The 26,797-nt window shown below is 37.5% G+C and overlaps 1 protein-coding gene and 1 long non-coding RNA gene across 2 annotated transcripts in view; both read right to left on the reverse strand.

Annotated features, from left to right (window-relative positions):
• Positions 1 to 26,797, reverse strand: part of LOC134656367 (uncharacterized) — a 335,518-nt gene that overhangs the window by 285,705 nt on the left and 23,016 nt on the right. The gene's annotated exons all lie outside the window — the stretch shown is intronic.
• Positions 15,140 to 16,372, reverse strand: LOC134656547 (lipase member K-like). The gene has a single exon (XM_063512107.1). It carries the CDS (start codon positions 16,370 to 16,372, stop codon positions 15,140 to 15,142), a length of 1,233 nt encoding a protein of 410 aa, XP_063368177.1.

The following is a 26,797-nucleotide window of genomic DNA, read 5'->3' on the forward strand; positions in this document are numbered from 1 at the left end:
TATGGGAGCCCCACTTAAATCTTTATTTTATTCTGTTTTTAGTATTTGTTGTTATAGCGGCAACAGAAATACATCCTCTGTGAAAATTTCAACTGTCTAGCTATCACGGTTCGTGAGATACAGCCTGGTGACAGACGGACGGACGGACGAACGGACGGACGGACAGCGGAGTCTTAGTAATAGGGTCCCGTTTTTACCCTTTGGGTACGGAACCCTAAAAATTATGGTTTTAGGGTTCCGTACCACAAAACGATAAAACGGAAACCTTATATTCACTTGTCTGTCTGTCAAGACCCTTTATCTCGGGAACGCGTTGAGGTATCGAGTTTAAATTAAAACCATACTTTAAGCCCCTGTAAGAAGCTGTAAAAAAAACTTCTAAGTTAACCCAAAAAGATACAGTAGTTTATGCCGCAAAAACCGTATATTTCGACACTCTTGAGGGAGTTATAATGTACAGGGTACCTATTTCCCGTTGACATAAAACTAAGAAAGGCAAGTAATATCGTCAATATCGTCATACACTACAATTACAGGAAAAAAATCTAAAAAAATTTGAAAAAAAAGCTTAATTTGTATGGAACCCTCGGTAGGCGAGTGCCACTCTCACTTGTCCAGTTTTTTTAAAACACTGATCAACTTTATAGTTTGTTACACTATAGAAGTCATCACAGATCTATGATTTACCTACCCAAGGTCACGACCAACCTTTTTAAGCAGTCCTTAGAGCTTAAAGGATGACTCACGTTAGACCGGGCCGTGTCTGGGCCGGAGCTTCCGGAGCTTCGTTTTCTATGGAAAGCATCACGTGATAACCTGTCATCTGTCATAGAAAAGCGCCGGAAGCTCCGGCCTGGACACGGCCCGGTCTAACGTGACTCATCCTTAAAGCGGTCTTGTAAAATAATGAGTCATTTTATCCCTGCCGGTACAAACGAGGCAACGAGGCAAACTACGTGCTGCGGTGTACACTGTACAACTATACGTGTAGTGTTATTTACATCCATCGCTTCCAGCTTTGCTGCAGCGTCTAAGGCGATGAAACAATCTACTTAGGGTTGTCACGAGCGAGAAAACTCCGAGGCTGACAGAGTTTTGAAGTATACGCCTCACGTTTAAAGAAAACGTGTGTGTTGTGTGTGTTGTATTAGTCTGCATTATGTTTGCAATGTAGTTTGGTGTTTTAAACGGTGACCAGAAAAGTCTAATATAACATATATGTTGATATAACTGTGAAGTTTAAAATAGCAAAGATAAATGAATAAATGTTATGGGAAAAATCTTACACAAATCGACCTAGCGGGGGGCTAATTACCTAGTTTAATAATGCTTATGTTGTGGGTACTAATAGACGATGATATATATACGAGTATATAATACAGAGATATATATACCTAATAGAGATGACAGTTATCACGACCACAACACTAAAGTACAAGCATTTACTTATAGATACATAACTTGATGAATCACGCGGCACTATCAATTCTATGGAGACTATCAATTGTCACCGTACATTTATTTGTCCTTTTCATGCAAATATATTCATGCGTTATCAGTCCAATCTCAGTCCACCAAAAACACATTCGACTAAGGTAAACGTACTGGTGCTCGAAGCGGTCCCAGTATATGTCATTTTGAAACTTGTCAATAGATGTGACAGCAGGGTGTCATCTATTGGGCATTAGCATGTCGAGCACTAGTATAATACAATACAATACAAATCCGCTTTATTGCACAACCTCAGAATAAATGTACATGGAAACACAAATAATACATGAACGTACGTTTACCTTATACACTTACCTTATACATTGTAAGTGTAAAACGGTGCCAACCCTAATCTGCCAATCCCACGAGCGGCTCCGAATGCCGACGAACTCTAAAATAAATAAGGGCGCTTGCCGTTTGTCGCGAACACAAACACAAGCGCAAAGGTCTTTGAACAATGTTATAGTTCGGGAATCCGGATTGTATTGTAGCTGTGGATGGTGAATGCTCTCAGAGAAATTAGTCGTCATCGTCCTGCCTCGGTGCCTGTGGCCGCTTGGCAACTAATCCCAAGAACTGGCGTGGCCACTAGTTTTTACGAAAGCGATTGCCATCTGACCTTCAAACCCAGAGGGTAAACTAGGCCCTTATTGGGATTAGTCCGGTTTCCTCACGATGTCTTTCTTTGCCGAAAAGCGACTGGTAAATATCAAATGATATTTTGTACATAAGTTCCGAAAAACTTTTTCGTTCGAGCTGGGGTTTGAACCCGTGGGTTTACCCTTGAATTTCCGACAGACATTTCATCGAATGTTATTTCGAAGACAACGTTTCAAGTATTTTCATTTCATCGACAAGTCATTGCGTCGAAGAATCGATACTAGTAAATTTAAATCTCGGACTTTTAATTGGTACTCGAGTTATTATGCATATAGTTTATATCGTGGTATTTCTTTACGGGTTTTCTTATTTAATTTTGGATTGCATTTAATAAAATTTATTACGCATAATATTATTTCAATTTGTAATATTTCATATTTATTTAATATTTGTAATACTTTGAAAGCCGTTCGTTTCTGTATGGGGTCGCAGTTCTAACCTAACCTAAACCTACTTTGGTAGCCGTTCGTTTCTGTGTGGGGTCGCAGTTCTAACCAAACCTAAACCTACTTTGATAGCCGTTCGTTTCTTTGTGGGGTCGCAGTTCTAACCTAACCTAAACCTACTTTGATAGCCGTTCGTTTCTGTGTGGGGTCGCAGTTCTAACCTAACCTAAACCTACTTTGGTAGCCGTTCGTTTCTGTGTGGGGTCGCAGTTCTAACCTAACCTAAACCTACTTTGAAAGCCGTTCGTTTCTGTGTGGGGTGGCAGATCTAACCTAACCTAAATCTACTTTGATAACCGTTCATTTCTGTGTGGGGTCGGAGTTCTAACCTAACCTAAACCTACTTTGAAAGCCGTTCGTTTCTGTCTGGGGTCGCAGTTCTAACCTAACCTAAACCTACTTTGAAAGCCGTTCGTTTCTGTGTGGGTTCTCAGTTCTAATCTAACCTAACCGAAACCTACTTAGTTTTATTATACATATTTGTATGAGATAATCCGCCATTTTGGTAACATGGCCTCGTGATTCATTTCTTTGTTTTTGCTTATTAATATTGTTTAAAGTGTAATATTGATAGCGTATTATGCAGTAAACTAATGTGGAAGTGTGCAGATAATGAAAAAATAATCATGAAACGCGTATAACCACCATTCTGGCGTCAACGCCGGGTAGCCCACGCGGGTTCTTGTAAAGTCTAGCTATCGCCTTACAAGAACTGAGAACTATACTACCGAACAACGTCGTGCTTTAGAGCATTTATTTTGGTATTTCTACCTCTAACCGTGGCTGGCTAGAGCCCTAGAGGCCATAATTTTATACTTTTATACCGTACACTGGCTGAATTTTATTACAAATAATATTAATTCGATCCCACGTGGGATCCACTTTGACGTTGGCGAAATCATCGACAGTATCGATGGAGCCATATTACCCAAAGATTGAATTGAGATAATTATATACATAATTTTAAAATTCTTACAACAGAAAAATGTATAAATGTGTAGTACGACATATAAAAATGTATTAAAGTAATACGTCGAACAAATGAATTGCAATGTTTAGTAGTTGAGTCAATTAAAATAATTTGAAACGAATCAGCGATCAAGTAATATTCATTGAATAGTATTTCTACGCAGTAAGAAAAATTGAAATAAGTAGTATATGAAACAAAATAACGCCAAACAATATTACGAGTACTAATGTTTCGATGAATCGTTGTCGATGAAATAATATTCGATGAAAAGTTTGTCGACAAAACAAGGGTACACCGAACCCGTGACCTCCGGATTGCAAGTCGCATGCTCTTACCGCTAGGCCACCGTAGGTAAAATTCACATATGCTCTGAGGTAAAATTCGTCGCACGCGTCCGCGCCAGTTAACGTTGCTCATACTTCATCATCATCTGCCTGCGCCATTTCCCATCATCTGGGGTCGGCACTCCTTGTCCGTTTCCTCCATTCCGGGCGATTTTTGGCGATATCTAGGTTCATACCCGCTTAGTACTCGCACCATGTGGTTTTCGGGACGCCTGTGAGGATGTGTCCATACCAGCGTACACCTTTTTCTTGGACTTTTTCAACTATGGAAGCAAATTTGAAGGAAGCGTTCATCATACTAGTTATAGCTAACCCGCTCACCCGCTCCTCGCCAACTAGGTGACCCTAACCAACGACCTGATTTGTATATCCTGATTTTATGACGACTGGATCGATTTAGAACTTTTTTTAAACGGAAGTACTTCAGTGGTCACATAGACAACTTGCGTTCATAGTTACTTAACTCACAATATACGAACAATTGTTTTATTTTTCAATTAGTAGTCTATATTGGCAGGCAAACAGCCTATTTTCGATAATACAGTACTCGTATATGAAAGACAGATAATTATATTCATAAATTATGTTCTTACATTTATAAGACTGTATCGTTAGAGAGAAAGCTTTGTTACATTGAAAATTTAAATACAGTATTTAGTCACATTATGCTAGAAATGTAGGCCATCGCACTGAAATATCTGTAAGCAGACGTACTCATAATGCACTGGTCGCGCTTTTCAGCATATTCCGGAAGCCAGGACACCAATTCCAACTTATTCAGTGACATTAAATGATATCTAAATGATGTCAGTTGCGCGCGCACATCGCTCGTATACTTGTATTATTGCGAGCGAGACGCAAGGGCAACTAACATCATTCCCGAAAAAACAGCATCAACAGTTAATGAAATGGGGAAAGGCTATTCACAAATTATTTTCAAGTTGAAGTCCAAATTTCTGTAATAATAGCTGTCTCCATAAGAGTCAGAGGAAACGTTTGAATGCGAAGACGGAGCAAGCAGGAATCCTGTATTGAAGATGCCTCAAAATGAGGTATTTGTACTGAAGTCACATGTTTTTTTATACTGTCCTTTATGTTTACGTCTAAATATATCATATATTCAACTCAATAGATAGAATAAGGGGAAATGACGAAGCATTTGTTAATAGCTTTATTATTTGTGTGTAATGAATGGCGACATCTATTGACGTAGGTAGCCAACATCGATTTGAATTGGTCAACCTTTTAAATTACCAAATTCTCGTCGATGATAAATAAATTTGTTTTTGTTACTGTTGTTTACCTCTGTCTTCATGTATTATTCATGTTTCCATGTACCTAAGTACATTTATTCTGAGGTTGTGCAATAAAGAGGATTTGTATTGTATTGTATTTGTGTTTTGATCGTTTTGATGTCACAATGTAAGTTCGAATTGTCCTCCAGTGCGGCCACATATCACGGGTCGGCGCTGGTAATGGTCGAGCGTGATAAATCTACTCGCTGCGAATTGACGGTCCGCGGAGCGCGATGCGCAGCTGTTTCCTGGACTATAGTTACAGCTAACACAGTACAGATATAGTGCATAATTATTTGGGTGAATCAACTTTTTCTTGTCACTCGTTGCCATGGTTACGTTCTCCTGGGTCACTTTTTAAAACCGGATTTTTAGACATTTAAACTTACCAAACACGCTTTTTTGTGATACTTATAAATCCTTTCCATGGGTCGTCTACCGCGTGTCAAAAGAAGGTGGTGTACAATGTCTTCTAACAAACTATGCTACTATTGTCTCTTGGCTGCCCGGACAGAATAACAAAAAGAAATAGTTGACCACCCATTTTCCATCGTGTTTTCACAGTAATGTACGAACGTGTCTTGCTATTCCAGACAGCCTCGGTACAAAAAGTACTGAGGCTGACTGGACTGAACTGAAGTAACATGACAAATACGAAAGTTTCCGAGAAAATACGATGGATAACAATTATAATGCTCGACATCTGTAGGTATATTGACTGTATTTAAAATAAATTATTTCTCACCATGCATTAAATAAAGCACCAGAATAATAATAGAGAAACGTAAACAGCAGTTATTTGACGACCGGTCTGGCCTAGTTAGTGACCCTGCCTATGAAGCTAATGATCCCGGGTTCGAATCCCGACACAATTTCTATTTTATAAAAAAAAAAACTGCACATCATTGGACATTTCTACTTTGCCATGCATCCATTTATAATTGAAGTGACATCGATTTTCTGTGAAGCCACAAAGCTGGTTTGCTACTCCCATACCTTCCTTCCAACCAACATAAAAAGACCCTCGAGATCTATAAAAACTAAGTGTCATGGGAGGCCATGTTATACCGGTTATTAAACAAGTGCTTGGTACGCGATGGTGGTCGCAGTGAATGCACTCATGCTTAATACATTGGTGGGACTGCTTTATCATTTAAAATCCGTAATTGGTTGAGTTTGCGGTTGTAGTTGTACCTATCCTTATATTATTTTTAAACATAGTAAGGCCTTTTTTTTGTGTGTACCAAAGGGCAAAAACTTAAAAACGGGACCCTATTATTAAGACTCCGCTGTCCGTCTGTCCGTCGAACGTGATTTTTTTACCGTTTGTTGCATAATGGTACGGAACCCTTCGTGCGCGAGTCCGACTCGCACTTGCCCAGTTTTCTATGTTAAAAAAATATAATTTTGCTATTTTTTTTTTATTATAAATGGGCTTACTCATGGCCACAGACTAGCCGAGGCGAAGACGTGGCATACAATGGAGCGAGCCTGCCCAGAAGGTGCCTGTTCACCCTTGATTTGAATTTGCAATAAAATTGCATAAGAAAAAAATTCACCACTTATATGTTGGCATTAATCAACTGGACGTTTCTCCAGAAACTTCCTGCCTCGCGAATTATATTGTGGGATGAACTGACGCCCTCGGTATTTTCGGACCGATACGGTCTTCAAAGTTAAAAGTTTCAAACCTTTAAGAAAGGTGCGTAAGTATACTCCCACGTTAAAGGCCGGCACCGCACTTTACAGGTGCTACAGATGTCTATGTATAGGTTTATTATCAGTCAAACTTTTCTGTATTAACCTTTCACAAGATTATATCATAACGTCCATAACAAAGCACTACAGGTTTTCGCTAGAATTGAGAAATAGGTATGGCAGATTTACATAAAAGGGATTTTGGCTAACCTTTGTATATTATTTCATACAAGTGAGCACTCAAAAAGCGTTCACATCACAAAAAGCATCTCAAATAATTATATTTCTCATAAATTCCCTAAAAACTCGTCTCTGCCGCTTACTCACGCTCTGTTTAACAAAGATTCGGGGTGGCCAGTGCCAGAGTATAAGGATTAAAAAGTAATGTAAGTATCTTACAATTAGCCAATATCCGGTCATGTAGAAATTCATGCTCGGGTTTTCTCTACTACACCTAAAAGAACCTTGGTTATTTAAGAAAAGACTATATGTATAGAAGGATCTAGGTAGGTACTTATAGTTTGTCAAAGGACTGTCTCATTTCAAACATAGTCAGACAGAATCATACTATCTTTGTCTTACACTAGTACTAGCACCCAAAAGAAAAGGCATAAAACTATAGGTACTCATAGTTTTTTTTTTGTTCTTATTTACTGACAAATTGGTTTGAACAATTTTATAATTCACTAGCGTCCATTGTTTGGAGACCGCTTACCTTCAAGTTTCTCCAGAAACTTCCTGCCTCGTACAGCTGTTGAACATCAGCTGTAGAATGAACTGTCGCCCGCGGTATTCCTGAACCGATACGACCTTCAAGAAATTAATCCTGTTGACAACGCTCTTTGCAACCCCTCTTGTGTTGCAGGGTTCCATGGGTGATGGTTATTGCTTTACATCAGGCGATTTGTCTGGTCGTTTGCCTCCTATATCAGCTTTTTTTAAAGTTGGTAATACCCTTGTTAGTTACAAGGGTGGACTAAATGGTATAAAAATTATTCAAATCTCTGATTCAGCTACTTTTATTACAAGTTATTCTGGCGTCTCCCTCCACGCTCAGGAGGCGGTTTGTATAAAATTTATAGCGTTATCAGTTTATCACTTAAACTCCTAGCCATAATAACGAAACATCCAAAATTTGCCACTGCGTTGTTTGAAAATTGAACGAAACAAATCAAAAGCGACTATGTTCCAATTGAACTTGGTTTAAATTACGTCGAACTGAATAGGTACTGATAGGTAGGACCTTAGGCCTTAGGAGGCTAGAGTAGTGCAAACGAGATGAGATGGTTATAGGATGAACTACTCTTTAAAAACCTACTCTGCCACCACTGACGAAATTTAATAACACGGGTGAAGGATTCTGTTTGCGGCTATAATTTTTGCTACAGCGAGTTGCACGCTTAATAAATGTTATTGGTATTTTCTTTCTGGTCCTTATGAAATTTCGTTATTAAAGAGGGTCAGTGGCTCGCTTCAAAGGGCGTAATTGAATTAGTATGGTGATAAGGTTTGGAAGGATATGAAGATGGGCTCTTTCGTTTCGTTGACACGTGTTTTTATTTGTATAGCCTTCTTTAACCCTTTTTACAAGCTTTTAATTTAACTGGCCCTGTTAGTTATTTTGTGAGTCTGGGTCAAATCATGGCCGTGGCCGGGTGGTCTAGTGGTCAGGCCGCTAGCCAACGTGCCAATCGCTTACGCTCCGCAGCGATCGAAACGCAACTGTTCTGTCACTGTCGCAGTAATATGGAAGAGTGATCATCATCATCATCATCATCATAACTTAAGAGCTTTGCTCTTGTCGGTGGAGTAATCGCCAATCATTCCTTTCTTGTGGTAGTCTTTTAATTTCCTCATACGATGTATCATTTTTTATTTGGCTAAGATAAGTTATTCTAGGTTTCCCTTCTTCTCTTGTCTTTTCAATCCTGCCTTCCAAGATGTTCAGGAAAAACTTGTCATGCCGTATCAGGTGTCCTACCATCATGCCTCTCCTATTTCTTATTGTATTTAATAAGCATCGCTTTTCTCCTATCCTATCATACTCAGGACTTCTTCATTCGTCAGGAAGAGTGATAAAGAGACACAAAGCGTTTCGTTGTCGAAGCGATAGCGATTGCCAGCTTGGCTAGGCCGGCAGGACGTTACCGCGTAAGCTGAAGACGCGGGATCGATTCCCGCCTCGGCCGCCGGTGTATAATTGGTCATTTTTTTTATTAAATTAGGGTCATTTGCAATTTTTTTGTACCTTTGTCTAATTTTTTCTTAACATTCTCAGTTTCGTAACGAAAATTAACCATACAAAAATGCAAATTTGTATGGCTAACATTCGTAACGAAACTGAGAAAATTAAGAAAAGATGAGATTAAGCTTTATAACAAGCTTTTATACAATACAAGTTGCAAGTTAAGTTCTTGCATTGTATGTATTAACTTCTATGTATTTTTGTACGGGTCAATCTTGCAAGTTAAATTTGATCCACTTCTCGGTTTCCGATGAAGCTGAAAATTTGCATAGGTACGTGTGTAAGTTGGGTGACAATGCACCATATTACCATGAAGCTGGTCTGATGATGGAGACAGGAGGTGGCCATAGGAACTCTGTGATAAAACAACGCAACCTAATTGTGTTCGGGGTTTTTAGAATTGTCTGGATGAGTATTAGTTATCTGTGGAAAGAAAAGTACAGTCAGCGATAAAAGCTTTTACCAAAAATTTAATTTTTGCCAAACATTTTATTTAATATCACCTTTATTGCGTGTTTGTAACACGTTTAAAAACCGTTAGGTAAACGTACTGGTGCTCGACGCGATCCCAGTACATGTCGTCTTGAAACTTAATGACTTAAGTCATTGTCAATAGAGGTGACAGCAGGTTGTCATCTATTGGGCATGTCGAGCACTAGTACGTTTACCTTACTCATCCAGAATGTTAGAAAACCATAGGGTAACGGCACCAGTGGCCAGCCAGGTACCAGTGGTCAGCCTTTTGAGTCGTTTATTGGTCATAAATATCTGGTATATTCGTTTAAACAAATCGCGAGTACTCAAATAGGAGCTTTGATTCCTTATTGGTTAATACGTCACACGACAGGTGCGGTGAGGGAACGGGGGGAAGAAATATACTCGTTCATACAGGTGCTGTTTGTCGACGAGTGCAATAGTGTCATGTCCGCCATATTTTTTACTGCACGTGGTGTTCTCTTAACAGGCAAGAAAAACTATGTTTTAATGTTAAAAGTTATTGTTTTTGTTAATGATTGGTTTATTTATTAGTTTATCTATTAAATTGCATTATATTTGAATGAAAATATCAATATTTCACTTATAAATTGAGGGGGCTGGCCACTGGATAACACTTTTTTCCAAAGAATCCAGTGCCCAGCCCGCCACGGCTGACCTTTGGGTTATTCGTTTATTTTATTATTTTCGAGCCAATGCGATGGTTAGGACCGTTAAATTTACATTTTCAAATTTAGTTAGGCGTGCCCTAGTCAATTTAAAGTAAAACCCAGTAGTCAGCCGCATTTGAAATAACGTTTTAATGCGGCTGAGCACTGGGTTTCGCGGATCCAGTACTCAGCCATTGACCTTGCTTGGTACGTCGCCGCCAAAAATATGTCCACATTTTTAAACCCTATCTCATTGAAATAAGGTGTATACATATTTTTGACGTTAACTATACATAACTATCATTTTGCTTTTTCCTGGTCGGTGTATGACTTTGTTTATTAATGATAATTAGATCTGCATAGACTCGATTAATTATTTTTTACCGAATACCTACGAGGAACATACCTACCTATCTACCTACCTACCTACCTGATTACCTGGTTACCTGATTTACCTTGTTAATTTTTGACGGATTAATTATTAGAAAATAAATATTGCGATTCTTAGTTTGCAAGAATAGTGTTAGTTAATTAAGTCCCTATGGCCAACAAATTTCGTGTCATAAGAATTGTATGTACCTATAAGAATTTTTTTTATTAAATAGTGAAACAAGTAGGTAAGTAATACATAATACATATATGCAAAAAAATTATAAACTAAAATTAAAAACTACAACTAACTACAACAACAATAACTAAAATTATTAATAAAAATAGATATTTGTATAACATCGTTGATTTTGATATATGCAAAAAATTATAAACTAAAATTAAAAACTACAACTAACTACAATAACGATAACAAAAATTATAAAGAAAAAATAAATATTATAATATCGTTGATTTTGATATAAATATTAGTGATTTTGATTTAATTATTATGAATAGTTTATATAGGCTGAGTACTGGGTACACAGAGGCTGCTTACTGGATTTTGGAGGCTGACTACTGGAGAAAAGTGCCACTTTTTGTTTAAACTTAATTAGAGATATTATAAATAGGGTTGTTATGTTTTTAAATATTTCGTTTTAAAACTATGATAAATAATTGATCTAACCATGTCATTTGTTTAATTATCCGACTAATCCTGTAGAAATGCCGAACGTTCAAACTTAAAAAAGTCGTTATAAGGCTGACTACTGGTGCCTTTACCCTACTCATCAAAATCCTTCGATCAGACTGCTTACAACAATATCCCCCTACGATTAAAGCCTACACACACCATCGCAAATCCCGCCGAAATGCGAGCGAGGCAAGTAAATCTGGCAATCACGAGGCAAATATCGGCTAAACCACACCATTGAGCCGGAGTGTGGGCTCACTTTGGATCGCTATCACTACACCTTATAAAACAAAGGTCTAATAATAATAATGGTCGTTTTAATAGTGTTAATTCATGAGTAACTATTGCGGTAACCGAAGACAATATTAAACAAAGGTCTGTTTGTGTGTAGGTATGTATTGTTCGCGATCAACTCAAAAACTACTGAACGGATTTTCTTGCGAAAACCGCAAGAAAATCCGTTCAATAGATTGATTCTTGTGGAAGGTTTGGGTGTATAATTTGTTAAGGTTTTATGTAACCCAAGCGAAGCCGGGGCGGGTCCCTAGTCATAGATATAATGTATACTTACCTAAATAGAATACCCCAACCACAAAAAAACAACGCGGGTATAATAAAATTTAAATAAAACCGGCCAAGTGCTAGTCGGACTCACGCACGAAGCGTTCCGTACCATTCCGTAATATCGAGCAAAAAACGACAAAGAAAACACGTTTGTTGTATGGAAGCCCCACTTAAATATTTATTTTATTCTTTTTTTAGTATTTCTTGTTATAGCGGCATCAGAAATACATCATCTGTGAAAATTTCAATTGTCTAGCTATAACGGTTTAAGAGATACAGCCTGGTGACAGACAGACGGACAGACGGACAGTGGAGACTCAGTAATAGGGTCCCGTTTTTAGGGTTCCGGAAAAAACGGAACCCTTATATTCGTCATGTCTGTCTGTCTGTCTGTCCGTCCGTATGTAACAGCCACTTTTTTCCGAAACTATAAGAACTATACTGTTGAAACTTGGTAAGTAAATGTATTCTGTGAACCGCATTAAGATTTTTACACAAAAATAGAAAAAAAAATTTTTTTGGGGTTCCCCATACTTAGAACTGAAACTCAAAAAATTTTTTTTCATCACACCCATACGTGTGGGGTATCTATGGATAGGTCTTCAAAAATGATATTGAGGTTTATAATATCATTTTTTTGTAAACTGAATAGTTTGCGCGAGAGACACTTCCAAAGTGGTAAAATGTGTCCCCCCCCCCTGTAACTTCTAAAATAAGAGAATGATAAAACAAAAAAAATATATGCTGTACATTACCATGCACACTTCCACCGAAAATTGGTTTGAACAAGATCTAGTAAGTAGTTTTTTTTAATACGTCATAAATCCCCTAAATACGGAACCCTTCATGGGCGAGTCCGACTCGCACTTGGCCGCTTTTTACCCTTTGGGTACGGAACCCTAATTAAAAAACCATAGTAACTCACGATATTTTAAGTAAATATTATGTCACAGATTGGTCAAATATTTGAATAATAAATTGGTAGAATTAGTGAGACAGTTAATTTAAATGTCAGGAAAGGGTCAAGCCCTTTTCTAGATCGATCGGGTAACAAGCGATAATAACTGGCATTGAGCTTGCGATCGGATCGCTAATGTCGACATTTTCTTACCAGCCGTTTCTTTCAGTTGGCCGTTACCTTCCTCCAAACCGATTAGTACTGTGACGTCTACCTTAGAGCATACAGTAACTGGAGTAGTACTAGTAGCCTTTCAATAAATTACCCCTCCGTCGAAAACCTTGCACAACGTGCAAAACTGATTCGAACTTTAAGATACGTTAATGCTAAATATACGATATGGATCGCACATGTCAGTGTCAAAAGTGACGTTTTTGTTTGAAGAAACCTTTTGATACTGTCATACGGATATGGGGTCATCGGAATGCATGTCGTATCTTAAGCAAATTTTTGACGTATTTTAAAGTTCGAATCAAGCCGTATACCTAAATGCATTTCCATAAGTGATAATATATGTTTGTGTGCGTCAAAGACAAAGATCTTTTTTTCATGTGTGAGTAATCTTTTGCACACAAATAAAACGTACAAGGCTACTCCGATTACTGTATGCTCTAAGGCTTCGTTCTACAAATTTACTGATCAATATTTTTGGACCAACAGACAAATACAGAAATAATCTAAGAAATCATCGGTTTCTAAGTAGAACGTTTGTAGCCCTCTGTTAGATATTCTCTATGATGTTCACTTTATAACTTTTTATGCTTGTTAGTTCCAAATTGAACGTTGACTATAAGAAACAATACATGTATGTTTCTATCAACACACATATTTAGTAATCCAGTTCCAATAGATATGCAGGTACTAGGTAGGTTTTAATACCGAACAAAAGTAAAACGGTAATTTTGTCCCTTTCCAACATCGCACACTGTCCCAGACACCTTCAGCAATCCAATTCCGTCAGGTTGGTTGGATCGTGATAGATCACCCTTCGACGACAGAGGGTGTATCAATCAACCTTTTTGTCAATAACCCGATATCAACACCCTTTGAACTGATCAGTTGACGGAGACAAAAGACAGGTCTTTGAACAGTAAGTATCGTAAAGGATGTCGTGTGACAAATTATTGTCTATGGGGAATGGCATGTTTTGCCTTTTGAAAATTTACTGACAGCAATAGTCAAGAGAGAAGAATATCACGTACTCGTCCATACAAAAATAAAAAGAAAACCGACTTCAAAAAGGATAAAATAAAATATTATCCGTTTTTCAGTATATGCGTTACCAACTGATATGTTTGAAGTCGGTGCCAAGCCAAATTTGAAGCATACCATGATTTTAGGGCGATTCGATAATGACCGACATTGTTACTATATTTGTCTTGGCACCGACTTCAAACATATCAGTTGGTAACGCATTTACTGAAAAACGGATAATATTTATTTTATTTTATCCTTTTTCCTCGGTTTTCTTTTTATTTGTAAAAGTTTTTATTTTTCCATTTTTAGTTATGCTTGGTCAATAGTGTCAATACGTTACAATCGGTGAGTGAAAAATCAATCATCCCCTATTTTCCTACCCTTAAGGTTAGATTTTTTTTCCAAATTTATATGGGACCAACTTCGGGGTATACCCTTTCCAATAAAAAAATTATTATCAAAATAGAACTACTCTGTAAAAAGTCATGCGTGGTCATACTGGTCATACATAAAAAAAAATATATACGCGTCGACTTGAGAACCTCATCCATTTTTTTCGTCGGTTAATAAAAAGAGATTTCTTTCCACTCAATGATTTTTTGTAAGTTAAAAAGTGGTCATGTTTAAAATTAAATTCGTTTTTTTAAGTAGCTTACACTTCCGTCCGTCTTTAGGTCACCGAATTATTTAGCTACATAGTGTACCAAATATCATCTCAATGGGTCTAGTAGTTTCGGGACAAATTGTCTGTGACAGACGGACGGACAGACAGCCATCCCATAAGTTATTTATCAAAAATCACCGTTGAAAAATAAGTCACAGCAAATATGTTAGAATTATAAATCATATACGATCTTTTACATTCTTTTGCTTTCATAAGATTGTTTACCTTCTGTTAATGCTAAAAACAAACGAACTATACCTAATTATAATCACTTTATTGCATACAACACAGATTTACATTACATAAAATGTACAGTAACAGAGGTATAAAGGCGAACTTATACCTATAAGGGATCTCTTCCACCTAACCTTCGTTGCCAAAAATAATTATACATTTTCTTCAGTTACTATATTGTTTTAGGAGGTCTAAAACGGGTGGGTAAAGATATTCTGACATGATGTCTTTTCCCCACACAAAGTCTACATGATTCCATCGTTCCAGTTCCATCACCTCTAAGTGAACTAGATTGGGAAGTGTGTTCCCCAGGCGTTCCACATCCTTCAACTTAGACACCCCATCGTTGCTGCCCACGAACAAGGCCACATTAGTCGTCACAGCTGTCAGGTTATAGACCGGTGGACTTACACTCCCATACTTTGCCATATTTTGAATAGATCCGTAGTCATACTGAGCGAATTCACCCCTCAAAACTATTTGATCATAATGTACCAAGCTCTTCCTCGATGTCGCGCTGGGATAATGTCCGAAAACAACACCAGTTAAAAACTCTTCTTCAAGTCCTGCTGGATCAAATCCCGCCAATGGGAAGAGCGTGCCAAAACCACAAGCAAGATAACTGACTACGCCCTTACTGCATAGTAGAGTTACAAGGTCTGACGCGGCGCTATGATTTTCCAGTAATTCATTGATGTTTAGCGTTTTTAACAATACAGCAATAGCTGGACCCGCTGCTGCTGCGATGGATACGGGTGGTTCCAAGTTGTTAAGGTAAGCTATGGGTGCTAAGGCGACGAATAATTTTATCCTGTCGTTGTATTCTGGTCTCGTTGAAGTGAGCACGAAATGAGCTGTAGTTCCCTGAGAATGGCCGACGGTTAAAATGCTGTCAGAGTTTGTTTTTTCACGAATGAAATCTATCGTAGCAGGGAGATCGTAGTAACCGATGTCATGAAAGCTGTACTCCCAGAACTCCTCATCTTTGTCAGGATTTAGTGTGACATGTTTTCGGCCGTACAAGTTACCTCTGTTATTGCCGACCCAAACTCCGTAGCCGGCCTCAGCCAAAGTGTAAACCCATGAGGTGTTTCCTCTTAGCATAAACGTATAGCAGGAATCGATTATTCCATGGAATAGCAGTATAGGAGTGTTAGTGGCATTAAGGTCTTTTGCGACGTGGAAGATCGTAAGGATGTAGCCATCTTCAGTGGTCACGTCATATTGTTCGACGGACAGTCCGTATTTGGTCGCCAACTGAGGAAAATCAAGCTTCCCATCTTCAGATAAAGTCGCTTCTGAGACTGTGGTAAAGAACGAATCAGTGTCGTTATCTGCCTTGCTTATATGTAAAATACTTAACACGCTCAGTAAAATGATGGCACTCGATAAATTCATGTTTTTTTTCTTTATGACTGATGGTATCTTCACCAACCGCCTTTTATACCTTGAAGATTATTTATCATGTATTAATATGCACGTGTATTGCGTAATGTACTTACACTTGAATAAATAAATAAGAATGAAAAATATTCTTGTCACTTTGTAAAGGATGACTCACGCTAGACCAGGCCCTGGCCGGGCCGGAGTTTCCAGTGCTTCGTTTTCTATAGTAAGCACCACGTGATCACCGATCAGCCGTCATAGAAAATGACGTGTCGGACGCTTCGGCCCAGGCACGGCCAGTCTAGCGTGAGTCATCCTTTAGTCGTACTTTATTTATACGTGTACCTTAATTTGCGTACAATTATGTTAAGTAATTTATTTGTCGGGGAGTGTATATTCGTAGTAGATATCATGTTTAAAATTTAAAAGTGAAAATGGATGTATCATTAATAATTATTCATTATTATTATATTATATTCTGTCCAGAATGTACTCTGTCTGTGTCTGTGTGTCTTGTACTCATATGTATATATTTGTATATTTTGTTTAAAATAGCTCCATGATACGTCTAGTTATATTTATCCAAGAGTTCTAAAACAGGTGGATACAGATATTCAGGCAAAATGTCATTTCCCCATACGAAGTCCACATAGCCCCATTGTTCCAATTCCATATTTTATATTTAGTTTTACCTCTGTTATTGCCTCTAGCATGCATAATCTTTACTGGGCTAAGACGTGTATGTCGTTCACACACGTGCTGTTTACAGGGTCCGGGTATTGAAGCATGTTACATTACGAGCGCTGCCTTTGGGGAGCACACATGTAGCGAATTCATGAGCGCAAATAAACCTGTAATACACGTCACACTGTATGTAGGAAAGTACATCTTCTGGAAAAAGACCGATTGGTCGTGCGCTGGTGATCGAATTAAAAATAAATAAATACCTAAAATAATAATAAATATTTGGGGACAATCTTATACAGATATCACTACATACATAGTATAAAACAAAGTCGCTTCCCGCTGTCTGTCTGTCTGTATGTATGCTTAGATCTTTAAAACTACGCAACGGATTTTGATGCAGTTTATTTTAATTAGATAGAGTGATTCAAGAGGATGGATTATGTATAATTTGTTAACCCGTGCGAAGCCGGGGCGGGTCGCTAGTAATATATAAGCTCATAGACTTATTTCCAATTTAATTGAGAAGTTTTGAGAATGAATAAATAAAGAGGCAGCAATAATGCGTAAGTTTCAAACCACAAACACAATCGTAAAAAACTGCTACAATACATTGTTTTTCTTTCTGGTAGGTGCAAACAGCAACACTCTTAACACATCGGTGGACTTTATGCCTTTTGTAATAAGGTTTACGAATTGTCAGTTAACAGCGTGGGCGATGGTACAACTATAAATCAAACTCGAATTTGCAATCTAAACTGTCCTTTTGTTAGATTTCGATCTACTTTTCTATTTTCACTGTAAATCTCACGGGTGTTCCATTTATGTCTGTTAGTTTCGCCGAACACCAGAAATAGCCCAATTTGGACCGTTTCGGAGTCCAGCATGAGATATCACGATCACAGAGGTTTAATTATCTTTACAGTACATATGCTACTTTCCCGAAGTACCGTAAAATGGGGTGAGTAGGGTCAAAACTGTAATTCAAACCTCGATAACATTTTATTTTTATATATGAAAACTGAATAGTGTATATAATAAGTGTTCCGGACGTTTGTATTTTTATTTTTATTTTATTTTGGGTAGTTCCATTTCATAACTTTGACGATAAAGAGGAAAACCCACCTCACCCCGTAGTGCCTCGTATTTGGGGTGAGAGGGGTTTTCATACAAAGGTGATTTTGGAAGATTGTTGGATCGATTTTTTTTATTATGCGTATTACTATAGCTCCATTATAAATTGGAATATACAGTGCCAGCCACTTGAATAGCCTCACTCACCAAAATTAATATTTCTCATAGTAATATAAAAAGGAGATATATATTAAACATTAAATATGAAATAAAACAAGAAGCCTTGTAATAGTAAATAAAATATTTATTGTTATCTAATCAAAGTTTTGAGAAATAACGTCAAACAAATAATTGGCCCTTCCACTTGAATAGCCTCACATGCTAAAATATACTGTTTAGTTATTAAAATTCTTTCGTTTAATATTTTGTATACCTTCCATTAGACCTTATTAATTCGAAAATACGATTAGGTAGTGATTCATATAAAGAATGTATGTAATTAACGTCCACAGAATCCCAAACAGTGTAAATAGCTTGGATCAGTTCTTTTTTATTACTAAACTGTCTTCCGTCGTAATAAACTTGCCGAGACAGCCAACCCCAGGCATTTTCCATGATGTTCAGATCAGGGGACAAGGATGGCCAATCTAGAACTTCAATCTAGTTTTCTTCAAACCACTTTGTAACTATGGCTGACGTGTGTATGGGAGTATTATCATGCTGAAAAAACATTTTTTTTCTACCTATTACTTTTCTGATCTTACTTTTTGTTTCTTTTAATAAATTTAAATACTTTTCAGCATTTAGTCTTCCGTCTACCACAATTAAATCAACAGTACCATAGTAAGAAATTGCTCCCCAAACCATCACCGATCCGAGAGTTGAATGATGACGTGATAGTACTTTCGGTTCTTTCCTTAGGTCATGAAAATAATATTTAAATCCATCTGAACCATCTAGATTAAACTTTTTCTCATCACTAAAAATCACATTTCGCCACTCGGTTTTCCAGCACATGTACTTTTTAGCAAAAGACAGTCGACCCGCCACATGTTGTTCGCGCAAAGGAGGTTTACTCATGATTTTTTTTCGTTTGAGGTGGGATGATGTTTTAATAATCCGTCGAACTGTAGAGAGAGATGCTCTAGTATTTATTTCACTAGCTATTTGCCTGGCGGTCTTGGTGGAATTTGAAGCAGAGCGTAAAATAAGTCGACGTTCACGATCCGTAGTGGCAATTTTTGTGCGTCCTTTATACTGGTGGCCGTAATTTTCCTTATTTTTAACATAATTATTAATAACTTTAGGGCTGCGACCTATTTTTTTTAGCTATCTCACGATGGGATAATTTTAGAGTTAAATAAAAATTAACCTTTTCAATTTCTAAACTTGTAAGTTTTTTACCACGTCCCATAGTCACAAAAACACTGTGTTTATCGCGTTGCTGCAGGTACTTAATAGAATGCCATCTGTATTATCTAATTATAATAAAATAAATTTGAAAGCGAAACTTAAATGCACGGTTTGGACGATTATGTTACACTGAGGCTATTCATGTGGACTACGGCCCGTATTCGCTCTTGCGTCCACGACGTTTCGCGCGCAGACAAGTTCGGACTTGTTAATGTGTCGTTCGATAAACGCCAGGGCGTACAATTCAAATTTAAGATATATTGATAAAAATTATCACGTATAATTATAATACTCACAATATATAGGTGAGGCTATTTAAGTGGTTGGCACTGTATTATTTTTGTAGCAGTAGCCTTAAAATCCCTTCTCACTCTCAAACCTTCTCTCCCCATTCATAACCCACCTCTCCCCGCGAAACCTACTCACCCCGTTTTACGGTAGTGCGGGAAAGAGAATTTTCGAGAAAGATTTAAGGATGACTCACGTTAGCCCGGGCCGGAGCTTCCGGAGCTTCGTTTTCTATGGAAAGCATCACGTGATCACCGAAAAGTAAGCGCGTCATAGAAAAGTAAGCGCCGGAAGCTCCGGCCCCGACACGGCCCGGTCGGCCCGGTCTAACGTGAGTCATCCTTTATTCTACTTGCTCTATATGTGACGTTACTTATCTATGAAAAGGGACCTTATTGTCGATGGCGCTTACGCCATTATTAACGATGCTCCGATATAAATACAATGCCGCGCGACGCTGTGCGGCGTAAACGCCATCGACAATAAGGTCCCTTTTCATAGATAATGCCCCATATATAATATAAGCACAACCGAGGTTTGAGCCCACGATTTTTTAACCACAACACACATGTGAAAGGTAAAATTCTCCATGCACTGGTCGTTCTAACTGAAGCGCTTGAAGCGATAAGAATAATGCCAGCAATGTACTAATTACCTGCGATTTAATGCCAAGCCGCAATGCGGACCGTCTTACTACAGGTTCAAGATAACGCCAGCTGAGAATACGTTTGTGCCATAATGATTTCTAAAATAACAAAAAATATGCTATAATTGACACTAATTGGTTTTTGAAAAATTACATTTTTGAAAAATGTTGTGTCATATCCGCATTTTACTATAGGATATTTTATTAACGGAAAATTATCACAAAAGTGTGACATATCCACAACTTTTGTGTCATATCATACATTTAGAAGCATTTTTATATTCTGTGATCAGAGATGTGACTTATTTGAAATACTTGTATTTAAAATGCTAATACAAAATGCAAAATACCTATTTTGTATTTTGTATTTAAATACCTTTTGAAGAAAACTATTTTGTATTTTATTTGAAATAGTTTTTGAGACCTATTTTCTATTTTCAAAATACAAAATACTTTATAGTAGGTAATGTTGGTAGGAGTTACAATCTCTTCTGATGTTACAATCCTGGCAACTCTCTCATTCTTTTAACATGGAACTGTTGAATCTGTTTAGTAACGTCGCTCATCATTAAAAAAGTGGAATCTTGAGTGTTGCGAGGGTTTCAAGGTACGAGAGGAGAACAAACTTTTCTGCCCTGATGAAACACAAACGAGTCGTTTCCATCACACTAACGAGAGGCATTATACTAGCTGTAAAACATTACAAATCTAAATTAATGCTTTTAAAAATTGTCCGTTATAAACCATCATCCATCCATCCTTCCGGTTAATATGAGCAAACAACTAGAAATTTGCACTTTAGATAGAGGACTGATTGACACACTGTTTTCAAAGAATAAAGAGAGTCTTTTCAATTCGGATATTCTGAGTAATACCTACTTTTTAATTCAGACTAGGTATTCACTATTCAGAGTACCTTTTATCGCAAAGTATTTGTATTTTTAAAAAGTATTTTGAAAATACCTATTTCGTATTTTGTATTTTAAATACAAATTCAAAAACTATTTTGAATTTTGCATTTGAAATAGTATATCAAGAAAGTATTTGTATTTTGTATTTAAATACTTTTTATAAAGTATTTTTCACATCTCTGTCTGTGATACTTATAAGCTTATCAACGTAACGGTTTAATAAAACAATATGGCCATACAGTGAACCAACATAAGGTGCTTGTAATATTAGTTCTAATGACAGTTATTGAAAGCCCGCCAAAACTATACTTTGAGCGATATATGTTACCTGTGACACTTAGCTTTTGCCAACTTGTAGAGAATTACCGCAAGATGAGAAACCAGCTTTGTACAACGAATATTAATTATAAACCTGTCAAGAAGAACATCGTCTTTACATTTTTAAGCAGTATACGAATCCCCAGAGCGAGGCCCACAGGGTGAGCTAACACATTGTACGTTTAACATTTACTCATCAAAAACGGATATGGCAATAATAAAAATGCTTTTATTTCATGATTACCACTATATTCACAATATTTGTATAGTTCTAGAAATAGTAAACATAGGTGCCTAAATGATAAATAAGTTCAATACTTCCTAAATGTAAAACTTTTCGAGAAATATATTTTTTTTGCTTCTTTTCGCTCTCCTGTAAACCAATGTAAGTGGCGTATGGCACAAACGTATTCTCACCCGACGATAATCAGAAAACTATACAAACATGAATTGAACTGTAGCAACAGAAGCAGTAGTGGTCAATGGATCGGATGTCCGACTTTCAATCCAGAGGTCGCGGGTTCTAATCCTTTGTACCTACCAATGAGGTTTTAGAACTAACAATCACACGAAACCGCCGCTAAAAACCCGCCTCAATACAATTCTATGTTTTTTTTAATTGTGTTATATTTACTTAGTTACTTGTAAGTCCCTGATGCGAGCAAAACAAATAAAAAATGTCTACCTAGGTAATTAATTATATTTTTTTAGTGTCTATTTTGCACGAACTTAATAGATTTGCACTAAGTATTATATAACAAATAAAAATGTACTGGTCAAGATAATTAATTCTTAATATATGTATGCTCATGTTAACAAGTGAATTGTAGGTAATATATAAGAATATTACAATTCACATACATGAGTTAAAAAAAAATCTTTATACCTATTTGAAATAGACACACTATTATTTAAATTACTAATCGAAATAAATGTCATATACGAAGGAAGAAATAACCAAGGCCAAATCCAGTCCAGTGTTCAAGGCTGGAATCGAACCAGCGTCCTCCGTTTACTCGACAAATGCCTGAACCGCTCGGCCACCCATGGCATGGCATTTTTTTTTTTTATCGAAATTGAATAGGCATCTTTAGGTAAACATGTTCCATCCTAGACTGCATCGGCACTTACCATCAGGTGAGATTGTGGTCAAATGCTTACCTTTTACCCATAAAAAAAATGAGTCAAGTTTCCACGGTCGGTCAAACCAAATTTGTCAGCGAATAAGAACAAAAAAGCGGCCAAGTGCGAGTCGGACTCGCCCATGAAGGGTTCCGTATTTAGGGGATTTATGACGTATTAAATTTAAAAAAAAACTACTTACTAGATCTCGTTCAAACCAATTTTCGGTGGAAGTTTGCATGGTAATGTACATCATATATTTTTTTAGTTTTATAATTCTCTTATTTTAGAAGTTACAGGGGGGGGGGGGTGGACACACATTCTACCACTTTGGAAGTGTCTCTCGCGCAACGTATGGGTATGGGATTGATGAAAAAAAAATTTGAGTTTCAGTTCTAAGTATGGGGAACCCCCAAAATTTATTGTTTTTTTTTCTATTTTTGTGTGAAAATCTTAATGCGGTTCACAGAATACATCTTCTTACCAAGTTTCAACAGTATAGTTCTTATAGTTTCGGAAAAAAGTGGCTGTGACATACACGGACAGACGACAGACATGACGAATCTATAAGGGTTCCGTTTTTTGCCATTTGGCTACGGAACCCTAAAAAACTATACTCATCCTTTTCTTTTGGGTGCTAGTACGTTAGTGTAAAACAAAGGCAGTATGAATCTCTCTGTCTGTTTGAAATGAGACAGTCATTTGACAAACCTATATACTTATGACAGTTTCCTGAGAGTTTGTAATTGGCCTTGGGCCAGGAAAAACGCGCATTTTTGAGTTTTTATGTTTTCCGGTTTTCAGCAAAGCTCGGTCTCCCGTTATATAAATTAAAAAAGAAAAACGTTTTTAGCGGTCCCTAATATAATAACTCCATGAAATGCAATTACCATACCAATTTGCCGTACGTTAAGGTAATTACAATTTGTATTTTTATGAGATTATGATGTATTAAGGATCAACAAACATTACTTTGTAAATATTGTAAATATTTAGTTTGAAGTTATATAAGTTTCTCATATAAGTGAATTGTTAAAAAAATTTGAGAAATAAATATCTTTGAACCGAAAAAACATTAGAATCAAAAGAATTCTAAGTAATTTATTCGATAAACCACACATACACAGGACAAAAAGATGAAAAACAAAGAAAAAGAAAAGGATAACAATAACAATGCAAAGACAGCAGAGATAAATTATATACACACACAGACAGAAATAGTTATTTTCGATACAAGTGCGAAAAAGAGGAAATTCGAAACGAGTGGCGATAAATCAAAACACGACCGAAGGGAGTGTTTTAAATCGACACGAGTTGCGAATTACCTATTCGCACGTGTATCGAACAACGTTTTACAGTACATATGGCACTTTAAAGTTTCGACATACGCACGAAAAGTGCTATTTTACGCACTAGTGCGGAAAAGTAGCCCCATATGTACTGTAAAATAAATTACACTTGAGTCCAGCAATGTGTGCAGTAAGGAAAAGGCTTTGGCTCAGCATATTGTCACAATTTGCAAACGAGGCAAAATTGCAACGCTGTTTATTCTGCCAAGGCCTGAGGGAGTGACTAAATATAAACTACACATAATAAAAATAAAATAATAAATAGATAAGTAAAGTGCAATAAATAAATAGTAAATATTCGTGATACCTACATGTAACATTTTTATTGGACGTTAACATTACCTACTTTGATTGTTATTGCATCACGATTTTAGGTCAGCAGAAGGCCTACCGCGAACCACGTTCTACGTGTTGCCTCTCTGTCGCACTTGTAAATTCGTACGTAAGTGTGACAGGGAGGCAACAAGTCTGACGTGGTTCGGGGCCGGGCATTGGTGTGGGCCGGGTCGTCCCGGTTTTGTACAAGTGCCTATTTTGCTTATACACGGATAAACGATGCTTTGGTAGTACATTGTCTCAAGTGTAAAAAATTTGCACACGAAGGGTGTACGGGTAGGGAACCTGAAGAACTTGGGTAGTTTCAAAACTGAAATAAATGTCATATACTAAGAAAACGTGACCAAGGCCTCCAGTGCCCCAGGCTGGAATCGAACCAGCGTCCTCGGCTATCGCGGCAGGTGCCTGTGCCATTCGGCCGCCAGTATGCACTTCTTACTGAAGGCTTATGGCGCCCCCTGAATAAATCAATGGCGATCTACAGCTACGGAACCCTTTATTATGTATGATCCGACACGTAATTGGCCGATTTTTACTGAACTTTACGGATATTTCGTCGAGTGACAAGTAAAAGTCACTAACTAACACCATTGAAATTATTGGACAATAAACCGTGTTATAAGTGTAATAAAGTGCATTGTTACTTTAATTTTTTGATAGTACTTAGTGACTTTTACTTGTCACCCGACGAATTTTAATACATGATAAATTAACTTGGAGGTATAAAAGGTGGTTGGTATTTTTTTTTTACAAACAGTCATAAAGAACAAACATGAATTTACCTACTATCATCATTTTACTGTGCGTGTTAAGTATTTTGCATATAAGCAAGGCAGATAACGACACTATTAATTTGTCCTTTACCAAAGTCTCCGAAGCGACTTTATCTGAAGATGGGAAGCTTAATTTTACTCAGTTGGCGACCAAATATGGACTGTCCGTCGAACAATATGACGTGACCACTGAAGATGGCTACATCCTTACGATCTTCCACGTCGCAAAGGACTTTAATGCGACTAACACTCCTATACTGCTATTCCATGGAATAATTGACTCAAGCGACACATTTATGATTAGAGGAAAAACCTCATGGGTTTACACTTTGGCTGAGGCCGGCTACGGAGTTTGGGTCGGTAATAATAGAGGTAACTTGTACGGCCGAAGACATGTCACACTAAATCCTGACAAAGATGAGGAGTTCTGGGAGTACAGCTTTCATGAAATCGGTTACTACGATCTCGCTGCTACGATAGATTTCGTTCGTGAAAAAACAAACTCTGACAGCATTTTAACCGTCGGCCATTCTCAGGGAACTACAGCTCATTTCGTGCTCACTTCAACTAGACCAGAGTACAACGACAGGATAAAATTATTCGTCGCCTTAGCACCCATAGTTTACCTTAACAACTTGGAGCCACCCGTATCCATCGCCGCAGCAGCGGGTCCAGCTATTGCTGTATTGTTAGAAATGCTAAACATTAATGAATTACTGGAAAATCATAGCGCAGCGTCAGATCTTGTAACTCTACTATGCAGTAAGGGCATAGTCAGTTATATTGCGTGTGGTTTTGGTGCGCTATTTCCGTTCTCTGGATTTGATCCCGCAGGACTTGAAGAAGAGTTTTTAACTGGCGTAGTTTTCGGACATTATCCCAGCGCGACATCGAGGAAGAGCTTGGTCCATTATGATCAAATCGTTTTGAGGGGTGAATTCGCTCAGTATGACTACGGATTTATTCGAAATTTGGCAAAGTATGGGAGTCTAAGTCCACCGGCCTATAACTTGACAGCTGTGACGACTAATGTGGCCTTGTTCGTTGGCAGCAACGATGGAGTGTCTAAGCTGAAGGATGTGGGACACCTGGTGTTCATACTTCCCAATGTAGTTCACTTTGAGGTGATGAAGCCGAAACAGTGGAATCATGTAGACTTTGTGTGGGGAAAAGACATCATGTCAGAATATCTTTACCCTACAGTTTTAGACCTCCTAAAACAATATAGTAACTGAAGAAAATTGGTATTAAAATTATTTTTGGCAAATATTTCGTTGCAGAAATATTCAAGTGTTTCATTTAAATGGGCTGTATGACTACTAATATAGGTTACACACGTAGATTCAGTTACAGTAAGTATTCGCTAGATGCACGACTGGTGCGGTGCTATCCTCATTGTGTCGGCTTGTCTACGGCTGCCGCTAGCATTCATGTTGGACATTCCATAAGATTACTTGTTTGTGACAATTGTAACCTAATTAGGATGTTCGACGAAGTTTGGTTTATGTTTGCAGTGTATCTCG

Source organism: Cydia amplana, chromosome 18, assembly GCF_948474715.1.
Source record: "Cydia amplana chromosome 18, ilCydAmpl1.1, whole genome shotgun sequence".
NCBI lineage: Eukaryota > Metazoa > Arthropoda > Insecta > Lepidoptera > Tortricidae > Cydia > Cydia amplana.